General features: G+C 37.0%; 1 protein-coding gene across 1 annotated transcript in view; it reads right to left on the minus strand.

Moving 5' to 3' along the window:
* Positions 1-19,940, minus strand: part of LOC143301276 (adapter molecule Crk-like) — a 31,907-nt gene that overhangs the window by 10,762 nt on the left and 1,205 nt on the right. The window contains exons 2-7 of the mRNA XM_076615452.1: positions 12,850-12,972; positions 11,754-11,907; positions 11,024-11,068; positions 7,523-7,690; positions 3,292-3,348; positions 114-191 (exon numbers count right to left, since the gene is read on the minus strand). Coding sequence (XP_076471567.1) covers positions 114-191; positions 3,292-3,348; positions 7,523-7,690; positions 11,024-11,068; positions 11,754-11,907; positions 12,850-12,972 — 625 coding nt within the window. The remainder of the gene's footprint in view (positions 1-113; positions 192-3,291; positions 3,349-7,522; positions 7,691-11,023; positions 11,069-11,753; positions 11,908-12,849; positions 12,973-19,940) is intronic.

A 19,940-nucleotide genomic window follows, 5' to 3' on the forward strand; every position in this document is an offset into this window, starting at 1 on the left:
ATACATATGAATAAAGATGTGTAGAATTAACGTAAACAAGCAAACAAATCAACTGAAAGTTAAAACAAAAAACACTACAATACACTCAGATTTTCATTCCCCAGTTTCCTTACCCTCAATCGTAGTTGTGTCCGGTCGTAAGCATTGGGATTACGATCAGTGACCACCCTTGCATATGCTGGAAGTTGCATCTGGAATTAAAGCAGGGATGATGATTAGAAAACCACCATCTCTAGACACTCTTTCTATTCCCACAATCACATGGTTTGAAAACCACCATTTCTAGGCACTCTTTTTATTCCCACAACCATGTATCTCACAGATCCATTCATTGCTACTTCAAGGACACTTTCCTATACATGCAGTCAGTTCATGGGTGAACCAAGCAAATCAACAGCTCAAAACTAGCATTACCACATTTGTGTTGTGGGAATATCCATGACAGTGCGCCTTTTTTTTTTTTTTTTTTTTTTTTGGATGGAGTAAATTAGATCATCGATACAACAGGCTCATATATCTATCTATCTAGCTAGCTATATATATATTTCAGACTTTTTGTTCTGGTGTGCTGTTGAAAAATATACCCTCACAACTCCCAGAAAGGCACAGATTCACAAGGCTAGGTATCTGTATATTCACAAACAATTTTTTTTTTAATGTGCATGAGGGAAGGAGAGGGAAGAAAACATTCACCACTACTGAGGAACTCTATAACGTGAATACACTACAGTCACCGAAGGTTGTTGGAGAGGTTTGGAAACTGATTAAGAGCTGCCTCTGACGGGCAAAAAGATGCCAGTGATCAGTTTCACAGCTTTTAGCTAAGTCTTTTCTGCTATGGCCACTTCAGACAGATATATTGGAGACGGGCACAACAGCCGAGTTGTTAAAGCACTGGACTCTCAATCTGAGGGTCCTGGGTTCAATCCCTTGTCATGGCCCTTGGTGGGTAAAGGGTGGAGATTTTGGGGTAAAGGGTTGATATTTTTCCGATCTCCCAGGTCAACAGATGTGCAGACCTGCTTGTGTCTGAACCCCTTTCGTGTGTATACACACGCAGAAGATCAAATATACACATTAAAGATCCCGTAATCCATGTCAACGTTTGGTGGGTTACAGAAACACAAAATATACCCTGCATGTATCCCCCTAAAAACAGAATAGGACTGCAAACACGGCAGGGGTAAAAACCGTCATACACGTAAAAGCCTGCGCATGGGTATGAGTGAACATGGGAGTCGCAGGCCATAAACAAAGAAAAAGAAGAGGAAGAAGATATACAAAGACTGCAGTCACGGAATTCTTTCTGGATCTTATTGCTTTAATTTTTTTTTCCTTTTTAAATCAATGATCATTTTCTTTAAAGAAAAAAACAACAAACAAACATTAACACTGAAATTGTAACAGGTGGCATGTCTGCATGATCAATTTTGTTCAGCTGATAATTAAAAGTTACACAAGAAAAATCTGAACACAAACATCCTTGTGCAGTTTCTATATTTCCAAAGGTCAATAAATGACAGCATGGAAAAAGTGAAAAATCACAGACTTTCCTGTAAAACCTATAGTTGTGATACACTGACAGGTCACATTCCTTCTCAATATTTTAACCACCTCATAACTTTCAGCTTCACATGTATATCTATGTTCAACTTGACAGGAAAAAAAAAAAGATTAAATCATAAACGAAAAGGGAAAAAAAGAAACAGAAAGATTAAATCAACGGACAATGCATGGAAAAGTTAAAACAAAAATGAAGACTGAATGTATAAACAACATAAGAAAAAAAATAAAACAACAACAGAAACTCTCCCCAAAAACACCCTAATTCAGAAGAAAAGAAAACTGAAGCATAAAACAGAACAAACAATTAAACACAAGAATGGATATAAACAATAACTATTCATATGCAGGAATTCCTTAGGAAAAAGAGAAACTAAATAGACTGAATTACTTTAAAAAAAACAACAACAACAAAAACAAAAAAAACACAACCTGTACATAAATAAATATGCAGCAAAGGAAATAATGCATATAAAGACAACCCAAACCAAAAAGAGTTTGTTCTTTACTTTAACGTCTTTTCACTGTAAGTGATATTAGACGAGGGAAGGGAAAAAAAATCGAGGGGGAGGAGGGGGGGGGGGGGGGATTACTGTGTACGCATACGAGTAAGTGAAAGTGTGTGTGTGTGTGTGTGTGTGTGTGTGTGTGTATCCAAAAAGAGTTCTGGCCCCAAAAGCTTCAAGAAAATGGAACACCAAAAACTGTACATACCAAACAAAACCAAAGGTAAAGAAAAAAAACAAAACACAATAACACAAACAATGACTAACAATTAACAGTGAACTACAAGCAGACATTTGAGGGAAAAGAAAAAGCAAAATAAAATGAATCAGTCCAAAAAGCTGTATATACAAAAAGTACAGGTAAAAAAAAAAAAGGCTGAACAGTAATGGAAATAAAGATGACAATTACAAAAACGGCAAACTGTGCAGGCCTGAAAAGCCTCCTGAAGCAAAAATGAACCTGCAGATCTATGAAAGAACCTTGAAAAGTGTTATCAATGGCACCCACACTCTGAAATGAACAGCAGCTAAAAGTGAATATATACCTCTACAACCTGCACTTTATCACATACTGAGTAGTCCACAAAGTGGAAGCAAGCATGCTTCTGACTTCAAATCAGTTACCAAAACAGCGATGAGATCATTAATACTAATACAGTACCTGACAATTGAGAACATTATAAATTGTGTGAGCAAACACAGAATTTTGAAATGTTCAAGATGTTTCGTCTGTATAGTGTATGAATTTGTCTGGACTCGTGAATAATGTACTAACATAATTAAGCATGCAAGTGTTTGTGTGTGCAAGGGTGGATGTGTTGGTGTGGGGTGGATGGAGGGAGGAGAGTGGGTGGGGACGGAAGGGAGGAGGTGTGGAGGGGGGGCGGGTATGATCATAGCCCGATAGTGATATTTTGTGGGTAACTACTATGATTCACAATACCGTGTTACTGTTAAAAATGTTGATAAATTTTCTCCTCCTGCCAATTCTCCCCTTTGTGCTGTGATGATACTTCAAGTATAGAACATTATTTGCACTTTAAAGTCTAAATCATTCATTTACATCCTTCATGCACTGACCAGATTTGGATTCTTTATGTTCAAATGCAGGCTCTAACAATACTAAAAAAAACAAACAAAAAAACAAAAAACAAAAAAACCCAACACCACCAAAACAAAAACAAAAGCCCTAACTTCCACTCAAAATAATTTCACAACTTACCTCTTTCACTGGTTGAGGGAGAATATTTTCCGGCTTACTGTAGGCTGGCTTCTCATTCTACAAGAAAAACATGAAGCAATGCAAGCTTGGAAAAGGATGGGTGAAACTATATACATAAAGAAAAAATATGGGAAAGGGAGAGAAACAGTTAAATCAAGCAATATGAACAACGCAATGACAAGTAATATTCATTCAAACTCCTTCCACAGAATATGCTGCTGCACAGAAAGTGTATACCCTCAGTGTTGTCCTTGACAATACACTGTCCATGCAAAAATTTATCAGTCAGACATGTCAGTCCTGCTACTGTCAACTGCGACGCATCAGTGCCGTCCGGAAATATCTATCCACTGACGCAACATCTAGACTTGTCGTTTCTCTCATTCTCTCTCGCCTTGACTACTGTAACTCTTTATTGTCTGGTCTGCCTGCTTCATCCATTCAGCCCCTTCAGCGCATACAAAACTCTGCTGCCCGACTCGTCCTCAGAAAGAAAAGATCTGAGCACATCACTCCTCTTTTGCAACATCTCCACTGGCTCCCTGTCTCACACCGAATAAAGTACAAGATCAGCACTCTATGTTATAGATGCATTCACAAAACTGCCCCTTCCTATCTCTGCGGCTGCCTTCACCTCTACACTCCATCTCGCTCACTACGATTGGACTCGGATCCACTCTGTTTACGCATACCCAGATTCAAACACTCGACTATTGGCCGCCGTTCTTTCTCTGTTTCTGGACCTTGCGATTGGAATGAACTTCCTTTTTCGCTTCGTCAAGTCTCCACACTCAGCTCTTTCAAGTCTGGCCTTAAAACCCACCTCTTCCCAAAATAGCCTCCCTTGCCTGCCCTTCCTTGTCTTTAGTTTCTGCAGTATTAGAGTTATACATGCGTGTGAATGACTGGTGCGAAAGCGCTTTGATTTGTCTCTGCACAAGATCCAGCGCTATATAAATACCATTATTATTATTAGTGGTATTGCTGCCACAAGGCTCATCCTATCTTCCCCATACACAACCACACTTCAGTTCATTCTGTTCCCAAACAAGTGCTGGCAGCTAACAACAAAAGGAGTTAAGCTGCCAAGCAGCCACTCTTCAAAAAGGACCCAGCAAGACCATTACAACTGTTGTTGTGAAACCCGAAAAAAAAAAGGACCCAGCACATCTCCACAGTTCTTTTCACTGAGGTTCACCTTTGCTTGTTCTCATTAATTTACAGGCAGGGCACGACATCACATACTATATCCAAACTGACAATAACTATTGCTTTGTTTTGGAGCCAAGACTGAATGAATTCAAAGTCCCCACTGAAGTGAAGATTTTCACAACATTCACTGTCTGTCCTCAACCAACCCCTGACCTATGATTTAATTTCACTCTGTCAAATGGTAAGGAGGGAGATCAAAACTGATGACAATGAAGTACAACAGTATTCTATGAACAGTTTTACTTCACCATGGCTGATGAACTGATGATGATGATTCATGGAAATTCATCAAGACCCTAGGCAGTAGGCTCCAAGAGTAAAATACAGCCTTTGCTTCCTTTGATAAAACATCCTGATGTAGACAAGTCCCAAAGTGTACCACACCAACTAATGATTTATCCTGGTATACACAATGCGTAAGATATATGACACCAACATAAAAATGCTTATCAGAAAAAACAGAACATCGCTCCACTAAAAAGTGGACGACACTTCCACGCTTTTTTTTCTTCTTCTGGTAAATCATAAGAGTCAGAAGTACAAAAAATGTATGATGTATTTTAGTAGACTGAATTCAACCAATACATCTGATCTTCTAATGTAAACACTGAACCAGATTTCAATCATCAATGAGCTGGGCTACAGCAATACTGACCCATTCAGAACTTAAGAAGTTGCCTAACTTTCAATCTGACAACCCTGGTTTTCATTTTTAGCAACGTTAGAAGCGCAGATCAGCAGATCTGACTAAATTATCAAAGCAACAAAGCCCCTATTGGTGAAGAAGTGCAGTGGCATTAAAAAAAAAAACAACAACACAAGAAAACAGAAAAGAAACTCTATTCACACTATGTGCAGTATCATAAATCTTTCACTGAAAAACATATCCCATGAATCGAAAAACATATCCCATGAATCTAGACTTGCTCAAGCAAGCACATGTTAATGAAGTGCACACACAACAATAACCCACGTGTCTGACAGCAAGAAAAGACCACCATGTCTGTATCAGTTGCTGGGGACTTTTTTTTTTCTTCTTTTATAATTCAATGGACTTTACAAAATCAACAACCAAAAAGAAATGACTTAAGATTTACTTTCCACTATTGTTCAAACTGACAGGCAATTAAAAAAAACAAAAAACACAGTATACTGGTGAACTGTAATTTTCAACAGCTGGTTTACTTGAGAACTCACTCTGATGTCCCATCTGTACACTGTCCTATGTGTACACACTATAATACTGAGTATCATAGAGCTATCTTGCCAAAATCTATTCTCTGTGCCCCTCTCCCCTTCCCCAATCCCCTCCCCTACCCCCCTCACCCTCTATCCCCCCCCCCCTTTTAGCCACATTCTGGACACATATGAGCACACACACAGGCTTGGTACTTTATCCATAAAGGCTAAAGTCTTTCAGAACTGGAATTTACATGAAAAAATCGAACTTGCATATATCCATCCATACATAAAGAATGTTCATGTTGTTATAATGGCACTTTGCCTTTTGAATACCTTACAAAGATAAAGAGGAAACTGGTCAAAGTGATGACCATAAACCACTCTATTTGAGACACAAGGAACAGGAGACACGCACTCGTAAAACTGCCTAACCTGAAGGCAGCTGATGTGGCTGAGTAAAACTTTAAAAAGTTTTTTTCTTTCTTATGTTTAGTAACAGATCCAGCACTGATATCCAGCACTGATATCTCAACTGCTTCAACAAGACTTCTTTACATTTAATTCAACATTGACACTCTCCTTGTCCTTTTCATTTATATAAAAAAAATTTTAAAAAATCAAAAAAAAATCACATTCACACAAAATCACACACACGAGTGTCAAAGAAAGTGACAGACACCCCACATCAAGAAAGTGCTGACCATGTAAGAGTTGACTGAAGCACAGTAGTAAACAGAGGTAATGAGAGAAATAGAGTGAGTGAGAGAGAGAGAGAGAGAGAGAGAGAGAGAGAGAGAGAGGATGTATGAATGAAGGAAGGAATAAATGAATGATAAATGAATGAGAGACAGAGAGAGAGACAGAGTGTAAAGAAAATGGTATCCTATTTTCCTAGATCCATTTTTTTTTACAGGGCAATATTTATATCAGAGATTGGAATTTAGTTTTTTTGATATACTATTCTCCCCAGATCCTTTTTTTTTTTCACAGGGCAACATATTATTTCCGGGATTGGACTGTGTTTTTGAAAAATGGTTTCACGTGTTTCACGTGCATTTTTTGTAATCATACCCTGAGTTATGAATGTGATGTGCTGCTGTGAAGTGCAGATTTGTTGGCCAGATGGTGTCATGAAGCTGTCCAGGTTAGGGACATATTTTTGCCTGTAAAGGTATGTTGAAAATTATTGCACTCAGTTTGAAACGACTTTGACTACGTTTTATGATGGGATATTGACCATAATATATAAAAGCAGGACATTTGAATGGATAATTTATTTAGCGTTTAAATGACAGATACATTGATATGTTGTGGTTGATTTGATGTTGTTGTAAAGCTTGTATGGGTAATCAGTACTTGGTGTTTTGATGATATACAGTTAGGCTGATAGTAGTTACTTAAATTTGCCTTAAGATTTGTTAGACTATTCGATGGCTAAGAAATGGTGACTTTTTTGAAACACTGAATTGTGAAGTAGCTAAGCAGCTATAGTTTGGTATTTCCTGATGGGATGAATGAGAATCATTTTAAAGTAATTGTATTTGGCATTACTTAGGGTGGTGAATGGACATCGATTTTCAAGTGAATATTTTTTTATATTAGCTTCAGTGATAGTTGGAAATTATGTCAATGGTACTGGATGAAGATTTCCTCTTTAGTGTGTATGTAAAGGTATGGTGTCTATGTTGTCTTGTTTGTCCACTTAGGTTTCTAGGAATAATATTCAAAACATGGTCTGTAGTGGGGCTGGAAATAAGGAGGGAGGTTTGCATCCAGAAAGTCAAGGAACTGACATATACAAAAATTTACAGAGAGAGAGAGTAGCAAAACCACTGACCATGTTTGAGTTACTGGAGGCCCCATTAGACTCCTGCATACGGGTGGTGTACTTGACGGGGATCTGACCCACCCGGCCGTGTTTGTCGCGGGCCGTCCACCACTCATCCTCATCCTTTGAGATCAGCTCCAGGATGTCCCCCTTGGAAAATGGCAGGTCTTCTGGGTCCTTCAACATGACCAATACCACTGCTCTTAACATGTTTTTATCAGGTGACGGACAGCTCTTGCTACGCCAAGGTATTATAGTTAGGCTGGTATCTATGCCGTTTGTTATTCTAAATACTAACTTTCTTGTGTCATTAAAATGAAGAAAAAAAAAACCCCACATGAAACTACATATTTGTATTAATCTGTAGGAACCACATAATAACCAGAAAATGATTGCTTTGTGAGAGTTAACTCACTTGCTGCCATTGTCCGCATATGCAGATGTCGTCGGACAAAGCGTTGAATTCCAATGTCCGCATATGCGGATTTGGATTTTGTAAAGTTGAGGAAAGTTGGAGTGACATGTCGGATGCGAAACTCAAAAGCAGAGCTGATTCTTAAGTTCTCTCCAGTCAACTTTTCATTCACACACACTGCGTGTGTGTAGTGACATGCTCATTAGCAGCTGACAACGAAGCATACCCTCAGTCAGCTCTGCAAGTTGTTTGACAAGATGGCGTCACGGCGAAGTGTTCGACATGGTTGGAGAGGTGAAATGCAACACAGCATTGAAGCTGCTTTGGAAATGATCCAAACTGAAGGCTTCGATGTTGAAGGAGATAATGTTGATTCGTTGGACAGTGATTTTAAACCATATCCCGATGAACTAGAAATAGATTCGGTCACTGAAGATGGTGTTTACAATGGAGAGGAAAGTGAGTCCTGAACACATGCCAGCTGACTGACACTGACAACGAAATCACTGAGGAAACGGGCGACTTTGCTAGTGTTTTTACCAGTGATTGGACTGAAAATGGTGAGTGTGTATGTATTATTATTGTGTGTGTGTGTGTGTGTGTGTGTGTGTGTGTGTAAGAAAGTAAACAATAGCACATGCTCAAGTGTACAACTGTGTGTGTGTGTGAGACTGCATGCATATGTTTACTTTTCTGTTTTACAATAATATATACAATAACATGGAGTTTATTTGTAGAACAAGGTGCTATAGAAATGACAGTAATAGTACTAATACTGATGATACTGTCATTCTTGTTTGTAATATTGTAAAAAAAAAAAAAAAAATCTATGGTGGTTTTCTTTGACTACATGTAAAAAAACTTAACACATTATGCTTCCATTCACATAAATATTTAGAATAAACAAGGGAATAAGCAAACAAATAATTTAAACAACATTAAGAAGAAAGAGTTAGACCTGCATGATCATTTGTGTGTGTGTGTGTGTGTGGTTGCAGGTCATGCTGCTGTGCTGAAGCTGCAGGACAAAAAGCCAGTTCACGTGCTGACAACAGTCATGCTGCCAACCACCATGGTCAGTGACACAACATGACACTGTCCTGAAAGACAGAAGCCAGCTGCAGTACAAGACTACATCACCAACATGGCTGGAGTGGATATGAGTGACCAGCTACCGCAGGTGCAAGGTCTGTGAAGACCTGTTCAAGTGCCACAACACACCAAGACGCCAAACTTCCAACTGGTGTCCAAAATGTGGAGTTCCACTGTGTGTGAAGCTGTGCCCAGGACTCAACATCACCTGCCATGAGCTTTTTCACTCCTGACAAGACTATTGTCAGTAATCATACATCAGGTTTTTGTGTACAGTGAACTCCTTTTTTTATGCAGAGACAATAATCAATAATTTTTTGGTGTGTGTGAATTTCAACTTTTTCCACCACCTGTTCATACTTCATTGCATGTACTAGGTCTTCAGTTCCTCAAATAGTGTTGGGATGTGATGTGGAACATTTGTAAGCTGTTCAAGGACACTTGGCATACCTTTCTGATGGGTGCAGAAATGCTACAAAATACACAAAAAAATGGATACCATGATCAACAACAAGATGGTGAGTAAATAATTTAATTTTTTGCACAAATATGGAACAACATTCACTGAATACACATACTAAATTTCAATTGTCTGGGTGTTTATTCGTTTTTTTTGAGAATTCTTTTCCTATCCTATACAAACCCTGGGTATTCTGGGATTCGCAAGGACAAAAACTCTTGGCATGGAGTGAGTTAATCACACATACACCTTTTGTCCACTGAAACTGATTTGTTCTGTGTTGTCCACTGCCTTGCCCTGTATAGTGATTCTGCTGCTTGAAGACTTGTATATATATATATGTATATATCATACAATGTGCACACATTTATGTATTACTGAGTAGTAGTTCCCATGTTTTCAAGATACCAAGAGCTGGCTTTCACATTCTGATAGATGCACTAAAGCTGAATTCCTCTCCCATGCTTTCAGCAGTCATGCATCATTTTCAGGGTTAGTATACGATGGGTCAGTATCAAGGAGTGCATTTTATCTCTGCACACATATGCACACAAGGTACACGTATGTCTGCATTTAAGTTGACATGGGAAATGCCAATGTACAAATTATTATCAAAGCTTGAACCCGATTTCAAGGCAGATTTCAAGAGATGGATCTGTTTTAAAAGCTAAAGGAATTAATCAACTTGCGCTCCCACTAGTTCCAGCATCTGGAAATGCTTTAAATGCATGTGTGACGTCACCTAGATATGGTGAAGGAAAAATAAATGAGGTGAAGCAATGATATGATTTCTGTGACCTCTTGTTTTCTCCTTCACATCCATGCAGGAATGGCAGATTCACAGGAACTCTCACTGGAGAACATAGACACAGTCTCCACTCCAAAGAGAAGTCTGAGACTTCAGTATAGTACTTACAAGGTGGTGTTCTGCATCCTGCATATATCTATTTAAAATCTGAACAATTAGCTTAAACGTTAACACCATTAAGCAACTCAGCAGTAGTGCAGGGTCTCTTCTGTGCATTTTATTTCTGTGCTCAAACTGATGTGTACTATGTAGTGTTACAGAGGATTTGGCTTGAAGCTGTTTTTTCCTCCTGAGTTTGAGTGAAAGGCACTGGAAGTATCTGTTACTTTGATTTACACTCTTAACCTCATTCAGACCTGCTTTCACTTGAAAACCTTTCTACATTTTTCTTCAACATCCACATTCAAATATCTTAATCATGAACACTGGAAAATCTTCAAATTCAATATGACTTCCAGAAAAAGGAAAAAAAAAAAAAAAAGAAGAAAAAAAATCCTGGGATTGATCTATAATTCCTTCAAACTAATCAACAGTTCAAAATGCCAAAGACATTAAGCAGTGATATATACAACATGCATCAAGAATGAGATCTGTTAGTGTTTACTTTTTATATGTTTAGTCCACCCACACTCAGCTAACAATAAATTAAATGAAAACACATAATAACATTTATTTTACACCGACAATTGAGAAAAAGAGAGACAGACACAAAGATACATATACAGAGAACATTACCCTTCCACCAAAGTCATATTTTCCCACTAATTTTTCCCTGGGAGCCTGCAAAACAGAAAAATGAAATAAGTTTAACAAAATGATTTTGCCACTATCAATACTACATCTCACAAACCAGTTTAACCTACAGATCTTCTAGCACTCTTAATTTCATTTTAACCACTTTCACACTCAGAATGGAAAATAAATCAAAATTTCAAAATATTCTTTCATAGGTAATGTAATTCTTTCAAAAAGTTATGTTTTCAATCAAAGATGAAACTTTAGACATCAAATATAAGTATCCTATATGTTCTATACAAGTAAAATATTTGAGAGTTTTTTGTTGTTAAGTTATAGTCTAACCCAGTCTTCTTCTGATACTGTAATCAATGCTCGAGACATTTCATTTCAGTTAACATAACCTTATACTGTAACTAAATGTTACAATCAACAACTGAATGACAAGAATATTTCATTCCATTTCGCTTCATAATTTCATATCAACACATGTACACTCTCTTGAATATGATGGTAAACACTGAAACAGTCATTATATTAAACTTTTCACTAAAAATTTCAACTTCAAAACTTCATCTTAAATTGAAAACAATAATAATAATATTTTCTATTTCTAGCCCATTCATCAGTTGTTGAGCTGCTTTTAATCATAGTAGTACACTCATTCTATCATTCAGAGAACAGGTCAGCAGCATTACTGACAGCTGACAGGAAACAGTGAGCAGCTCACCGGTCTTATTAACGTCGTTGTGTCAAGATAATGTGATTTGTAGAAGTTGAGTAAACTTGGGATGTCGTTGAATTCTTTGTCACCTATCTTGAAGCGGGTCATGCCACCAACCTGGATCCGGTTGATGATATAATGACTGACTTTATTATCTTCCCTGCAAACACACACACACACAAACCACAATGTCAAAGGAAAGCAAGAAACAAACAACAAAGAAAACAAACCCTTTCTTCTTTTTTATCTTTTTTAAAAAAATTTTTTTTTTTTTTATTTTTTTAAAATATGATTATGCTAACACTAACCAGTATGCTCATCACTAATGTAGAAAGCTACTTTAAATTTCTCAGAAAGTAGGAAGTAATCAATTACACTTCCTTGTAACAAGTAATACATTTAATGCGTCTCTGTTTTCTTCTTTCCTCACTCACAGTCCATGGGCACAATCTCACTTTGCCTTGTAAGTTGTAATGGAACCTGGATAGTCTGCAACTTATGTCAGGAAGGAATGATGATGAGAAGCTGAAAAATATCAACTATTAGCTATCACTATCATGCCACTTTGAGACACTGCCGCAATCATCAATTACATACAAATGACAAAATAAAAAAATAAATATAAAAGAAGATGTCATCATTCCTTTCATCTAGTTGCAAGTAATGGCAACTACTGTTGAGGTAACCAACTGAAAAAGAACAGGATTCGTCATTTCCTGAGAAATGTGTATGTGTGAGCTATATATGCACTCCATGTGCAAGATCTAGCTGCAAGCTCAATGTATAGAGATGGGATTACCAAGAAACATGTGTAAACTGTATTAATGTACATGTGTGCATGATATCTTTTGATTATATACCGTAAAAAGAGAGTAGGAAAGGGAGAGGACATGTGCATGAGTGAGACAAGAAGGAACGAACGAAGAAGAGGATGAGAATGCCTCAGACAGGCTGATGAACACAGGCAGTGCATGCTTTAATCAGACACTGCGACCAAAAGAAACCAACAGATAGCCACACAACACATCCTACAGGAAGAAAACTACGGACCTGTAGAGGATTAGGTCATTTCCATATTAGATAGTAATACGTATGTACCCACTTGACACACAAGACAAAGTCGCCACGGATGGACTGACTGTCCCTGACCAGAAACACTCCACTGTCTTTTTTGTTCTGTAAAATGTCATTGGTCTCCTCCCTCGACAACGGGCCAAAGTACCAACTGAAACAGAAAACACATGTGAAACTTTAACTAAAAGAGCTCTATATTCAATTACAATCATACAATACATTCACTCTGTTTACCATGTCTGACTGCGTATTCAAGGGGCCTTTCTGCAGATCAACGTTTTGACTCACTTGTCTATCTTATAACTCCATGTTCGGTTTTGTGTGCGTGTGCGTGTGTGGTAAACTTTACCATCGTCAGTTTCTCTGGAAACACTTTGTCTGTCAATACCAAATTTGGCTTACATATATAGTATGAAAAAAAAATCTTCAGTCATACCAATAATACTTAATAGGTTATCAGTCTCCCAAATTAAGCCGCATTTCCGGATCATTAACAATTTATTTTGTTGAGGTTCATTCCGAAATCCAAAAATTCTAAAAAAAAAAACACTTCCCACTGACTTGCTGGAAGGTAGGTGTTTGGTGAGAAGACATGATGTTTTTCTTGTTCACAATTAAAAGGAAAGAAATACAAATTCTCGACAGAACATATACAGTGATACAACTACACCATCAACATGTCTACTGCATATGAGTATCTTAAAGTGGAATGAACATAAACGGAAAATTGAATCGATCGTTTCTTCATCAGCCCATTGCAGACTGATTCATGCAGATCTAGAGATCAACCATGTGTTGCGATGTGCTTGTAGGTGAAGTGATGGTAAGTCTCCTTTACCACCGAAATAAAAGAATAATCGACATAAAACACACACAAAAAACATGATTTAAACAGTGTTATTGTTAAAACTGTTATTACGTCTGATACAATCATGTCTGTTTATCACATGAAGAAGAAAGCAACAACATTACTTTAAATATCAAATTTAGTCAAGTGACTTTAGATGCACCGCAGCAGTGGGGATTAGTCTGCTTGCTTCGAAACTGAACATCCATGATTTGATCCCGCTAGTATGCCCTTTTTTTCTTTTTCTCTCCCAAACTTATATATAGAGAGATTTTTTTTAAAATCTATATAGTATATATATATATTTATATGTCTATTTATTTACTGATTGATTGATTGAACGATTGATTTAATATCGAACACTTTTAACGATCTTTTAATCTCTGGGTTTTTTTTCTCCACATGATTCCTTTAATGGATAAAGCGTGAAGCACAAGAGTGTCATGAAGGCTTTGCCTCTTGTTATACTAATTATTGGGAAGTAATTCTTCACTAAGTCAGAACCAATGTTGCTACTTCAAATACATACTTCTGTTGTTGTTTTTTTCTCTCTCACCTGTTCCACTGGATGTCCTTGTGAATACCACACTGATAGTGACACTCTTAATCTCTTACTCAAACTTTCCTTAAACATTTTCCCAGATTTGTCCTTCTTTAAACTCCATTTCCAACAGGACAGTAACACAGTTTTGTTCTGCAACAATGTGGATGTTCTTGGGAGTTTGAAGTTAAACTACAGCCAGTACAATGAACAATGTCTGTATTGTTAGAACTGTCATTCAGTGTTACTTACTGACAGGGAAAATAAATTAATCATTTCCAAACTTCAGCATCTTTTGGAAAAGGACATACTTTCCAGTTTCCAAAACCAGTTTATTCAGAATGCTCTCGTCTTAGATCTATACTTTGCACTTCATTACCAATTACCGTCTCAGAGAAAGTCAGTGTCATATTTTGCCACTTTGTGCAGTTAAAAATATCCAAACAACAAACTTTTTGTATAGTAAGTTATAATCTAATCATTGTGCTTTGCTATTAAAGTTCTTTGTGGCTAATTTGTTCCAGTTTGTTTTGCTTGTTAGTATGACACTCCCATGACAGTATCTGATTGCTTTCTGCACTGACAACATGCAGCTAGTTTGGGCTGGTTCTGCATGAAAATTAGATAGCAACGAAGAGACATCTTATTTTTAACACCCAACCATACACACTTGGTCTCTCAGCACCTGCCATCATCAATACCAATCATGCACACAGACACACACACACTGACACAGGCACACACACACAGTGTGTGATCCATGTTCTGATCAGATCTCACAACTGTCACATTGATTGCTTGTAAAGTTTCAACACCTCATTTTTCACATTGGACAAAACAAAACAAAACAACACACAAAAAAGGTGAAGAATGTGCTGGTTGTCAGCCTGCATCAGTTGCAACACTCCAACCAACTGTTGCTGGCTTGGTGCCCAAAACAAGCCTTATGGTTTAACTGATATGACCTCAGTAAGTCATTTCAAATGCATTATAATCTAATTCATACATAAGCTTCACTTTGGAAAAAAAAATCTTACTTATACCATTTACATTACAGTTACACTGACAGTCTCAAGGCCTGACAAAGCGCGTTGGGTTACGCTGCTGGTCAGGCATCTGCTTGGCAGATGTGGTGTAGCGTATATGGATTTGTCCAAACACAGTGACGCCTCCTTGAGCTACTGAAACTGAAACTGGCAATCACAATAGACTGGATACAGTCTCCACACACATCCACTGCACTGCATAATTTAACGAGCCTTTTTGTAATCAGGATTATATAATAATAATAATAATAATAATAATGGAAACTTATATGGCACACTATCCAGAAATCTGCTCTAGGTGCTTTACAAAAGCATATGCGCAAGTGTTAATTTACAAATCTGTGTTTTATTAGCAACTTCATTTTTAAAACAATAAAAGCATTTGTATTATACTAGTAAACAAATGAGAGAACTAATACAAGTTCTAAATAGTAAAGAAGAACTGGACATGGCACTCAAAAAAGATGCAACTTTTTTTGCAAGGGAAAATGATGATACAACGTGTATTATATTTTTCATCTCCAAATTTACTTTTTTCATTATCCACTGTGGATTATAGAAATATGCATGATGAAAAGTGTTGGATAAACTTGTGGGAGTTGTGCTTGTGGGCTGGGATATCAAAAATATATTCATTGGATATACATGTGGAGTGATGGCCTAGAGGTAACGCGTCCGCCTAGGAAGCGAGAGAATCTGAGCGCGCTGGTTCGAATCACGGCTCAGCCGCTGATATTTTCTCCCCCTCCACTAGACCTTGAGTGGTGGTCTGGACGCTAGTCATTCGGATGAGACGATAAACTGAGGTCCTGTGTGCAGCATGCACTTAGCGCATGTAAAAGAACCCATGGCAACAAAAGGGTTGTTCCTGGCAAAATTCTGTAGAAAAATCCACTGCAATAGGTAAAACAAATAAAACTACAAGCAGGAAAATATACAAAAAAAAGGATTGGCGCTGTAGTGTAGCGACACGCTCTCCCTGGGGAGAGCAGCCCGAATTTCACACAGAGAAATCTGTTGTGATAAAAAGAAATACAAATACAAATAACTAATCACACTAATGATCCAACACATTTTATAATTTGGATCAGCCATAAATAGACTTTTTTCTTTTCTTATCATTACCCACTCTATCATTGTTTTAACAATTAGCTGTCCCTCAAACTGATTTGAAGTTATATATCCCTAGAAATTAATCTCATCTGAAAAATGTGTGCATCAATAATCTTAAGATGGAACATTATATTCTTTTAACAGTTCTTTTAATTATATATTGTATTTATACACATCAATATCTTCACAAATGACAAAACAATACCCATGGACAGCTTTCTCCACTGATATCTTATAAATTACTTTAAAAACTACATATAATTTGCACTATTGCATTAATGGGTTACCTAAAAAAAAAACTGAAAGAAAACAATCAATAAATAATCTAGAGGATTTTTGCAATACCTATGTGCATGTTATTACAACTTCTATGAGTTTTCCTGAATGTGAAATAGTGTGTGTGTGTGTGTGTGTGTGTGTGTGTGTGTTTTCCCGTAAAATATTCAGTTATCTTTGATTTTGAAGTTGACCTTTTAGCATTCTCAGATTCTGCTTTTTTGTTGTGCTCCCCCTCAACCCCCCCCCCCCCCCCCACCCCCCCCTTTTTTTTTTTCTCTTTCTTTCATCCTTTTTTTCACATGGTACACTGATATCATATAGTTTGTGTGGGTGAGTGAATGTCACTTTGTAGAGAGATGTGATCTCTCTTGTCAATACGAATATGCATACAGTGAATATTGATGCTGAAACATAGTATTTCCATCTGCTGTGGACTAAAACTCGTAAAAGCAGCTTTTTATCATGGGAAATACTCTCCACCTGAGAACAGGAATGAATTATCTGTTGACAACAAGGCTCCACCCCGGCCTCCATAGGCATGAAAGGGAGACCTGCTTGTTTACAGCAGTCTGGCTTCCCTGAATGAAATGCCAGGCAGGTCCACTCTTCTGGTGGATACCAATTAATACACATGCCACACCAGGGCCACTGCTGGGCTGTTGGAAGCAGGGAAGGTATGTGGAGCCAGATACTCTGCAAGATAAACAGAGTGCCAGCTTCTGCACCCAATGTTCCCTTTCACTAGTCAGCATTGGCCAGTGCATATTTGATGAGGAAAGTGCCCACAGCAGTTAACAGCTTCAGCCAGACTCTAGTTGCACATTCCATAGCCTCTGACATTACACATTTACAGTGACAAACTTGCAGTTCAAGTACATAGATTACAAGACAATTTCTTTTTTTTTTCTCTCTTTTTTTTTCATTGACAGATGTTCTTGCTATGAGGCTTTCTTAAGAGTGTCAGCACGATGTATTGTGTTCTGGCATGGATATACCATACCCCATTGTATTACTATTACTACTATTAGATGTATACACATATGAATATGTTATAAATATATCTGCAAAAATGAAGTTTTATAACTTTAACATTTGTACTTCACTGACACCAGTTGTGGATTGTCAATTAAAGCACTGATCATTTATATAGAGCACTGACTGAACTGAAAAAAAGAACACCATGACCAAATGGCTTAACCATTATGTTTTACTTTAAAAAAAAAAAAATTAAAAAAAAGAAGTTTGCCGCCTCCTTTCCTACCCTCCCCACCACTAACAACCACTGAACCAGTCATCCCAGTGAACCTGCAACAGCGGGACAAATAAGACAATTCACCACAGCAAATTGCTCCCAGCTCACTCAGTTTGCCTTCCAGTTTCACATTATGTACACGTGTGTATGTGTGTATGTTTGCAGGTTGCAGCTTCCCCTTGAACTGTCATCCTTCCCCCCCCCCATCCCCCCATAATCAATGTATGATGATGTGATGAGCGCTCATAATCTAAAGTGAACCTGTTACTCCACAGTCCATTCTCTTGTTTCTGTTTCTGCATTTTCACTTATTGAATAAAAAGTTATTATATTACAAAATTCCACACTTCTGAATTTAATGTTTCTTTTTTCTTCTTTCTTCTTTAACAATTAAGATTTGCTTTATTTTTTAGCATTCATGGCAATTGAGAAATTAATTCACTGATTCACAAGAATCACATGGCAGATTGGTTGGAACAAAAAAACAAAGAAAAAAATCTGCTACTGACTGAAGTTACAGCAATACTTGACCAGGCGTTCAATCTGACAGCACACCTACACTGCTGACATTTCACTGAAGTATTACTTTAAGTTTAAGTTTATAAGTGAATGACATACATAGTATGCCTTGGTCCATGCTTTGTACTTGTTGGTCTGACAGACCGACCTGTATGCACTTGTTGAGACCATTAAACTTTCAAAGCTCAGTTGAACTGAAAACATAACTGAGTGGACTGGCAGTTATGTAATCTATTATGTATAAAAACAGTATGTACAGTTATAAATGGTTCAGTTGAAACAGACTGTAATCTATCAGACAGAAAGTGGCCTCTTCAGTCCTATCATTCTCATTCATTCTTGAAAATTTACACACAAGAAATAAGACAAACAATTTCCTCAATCCCACCGATTCCAAGACAAATGCACTGATCTTTTCTTTAAAAATGTGAAGGGGTTGGAAAAAGTCACAATCTTAGGCCTTCCATCACTATGTCAACTCACACTCACTGAATACACTCCGACACTAAAATTAGAAAAGAACTGTAAAACAAATCTATGCTGAGTTTTTAAAAAATTAAATAATTTTAAAAAAAAATTCTAAATCTATGTTTCTAATTATACTTTGAAAAATTCCATTTGAAGTAAGATTTTACTTCTTTTTTTTTCTTTTATATATATATATATATATATATATATATATAGTAAATTATCTTTTTAGAAATCACTTATTTTTTTTATTGGCATAATTTGTGATACTGGTGGAGTGGCTTGCATTGATAATTTGTCATATTACAATAGTCTGTCCCTCTGGATTTTCTACACATAATATTAATGTCAACTACAACAGAAAAACCAAAGAGAGACAGTCTATTTTATAATCTATTGCTCAAATTTGCTCATGTGCTGGGAAATCACTCCCAAGAAGACCTCGAAAAAATTAAATGGCTTAACTGTCATCACTTTATTACTCATTAGAAAAGTTTAAATGGCTTTGAGTTGACTGCCATCACTTTTTGCCTCATTAAGTCATGCAACCAGGTGTATGATAATTTGGTAATGATCTTTCCATACAATTACAATATACATGTGCTGAAGCTCTGACATCATTACTGGAGATACAGTACAGGATAGAGACAAAAGAATCTGAAAGGGGTGGAGCTAACGGGTGCTGAAAAGGGGTGTCGCACCCACCCACTTTATTTCTTTTCTGTTCATAAAATTTCTGTCTGTCTGTAAATTTGACTTAAAAAGTAAATAAATATGCAAATAAATAAATAAATGAAAAATAAATAAATTACTAACATGACAGATGAAAATCAGTTAATTGTTAAACCTACAATGTAAAGCTTTGATTTTTGCGAGAGAAATGTATCATTAATCATCAGTGATAAAATGATGCTTCCTAACTCTGCCAAAAAAGAAAACTTTTTTCAACATTAGTAACTTGCTTAGTTGCGGTTAATCACCTATTCTATCGGTATGACCACTCTATAAATATTGTCATAATCTTCAAATACAATTTTTGCCTGCTTAACACACA

The sequence above is a fragment of the Babylonia areolata genome, chromosome 27 (genome assembly GCF_041734735.1).
Source record: "Babylonia areolata isolate BAREFJ2019XMU chromosome 27, ASM4173473v1, whole genome shotgun sequence".
NCBI classification, from domain to species: domain Eukaryota; kingdom Metazoa; phylum Mollusca; class Gastropoda; order Neogastropoda; family Buccinidae; genus Babylonia; species Babylonia areolata.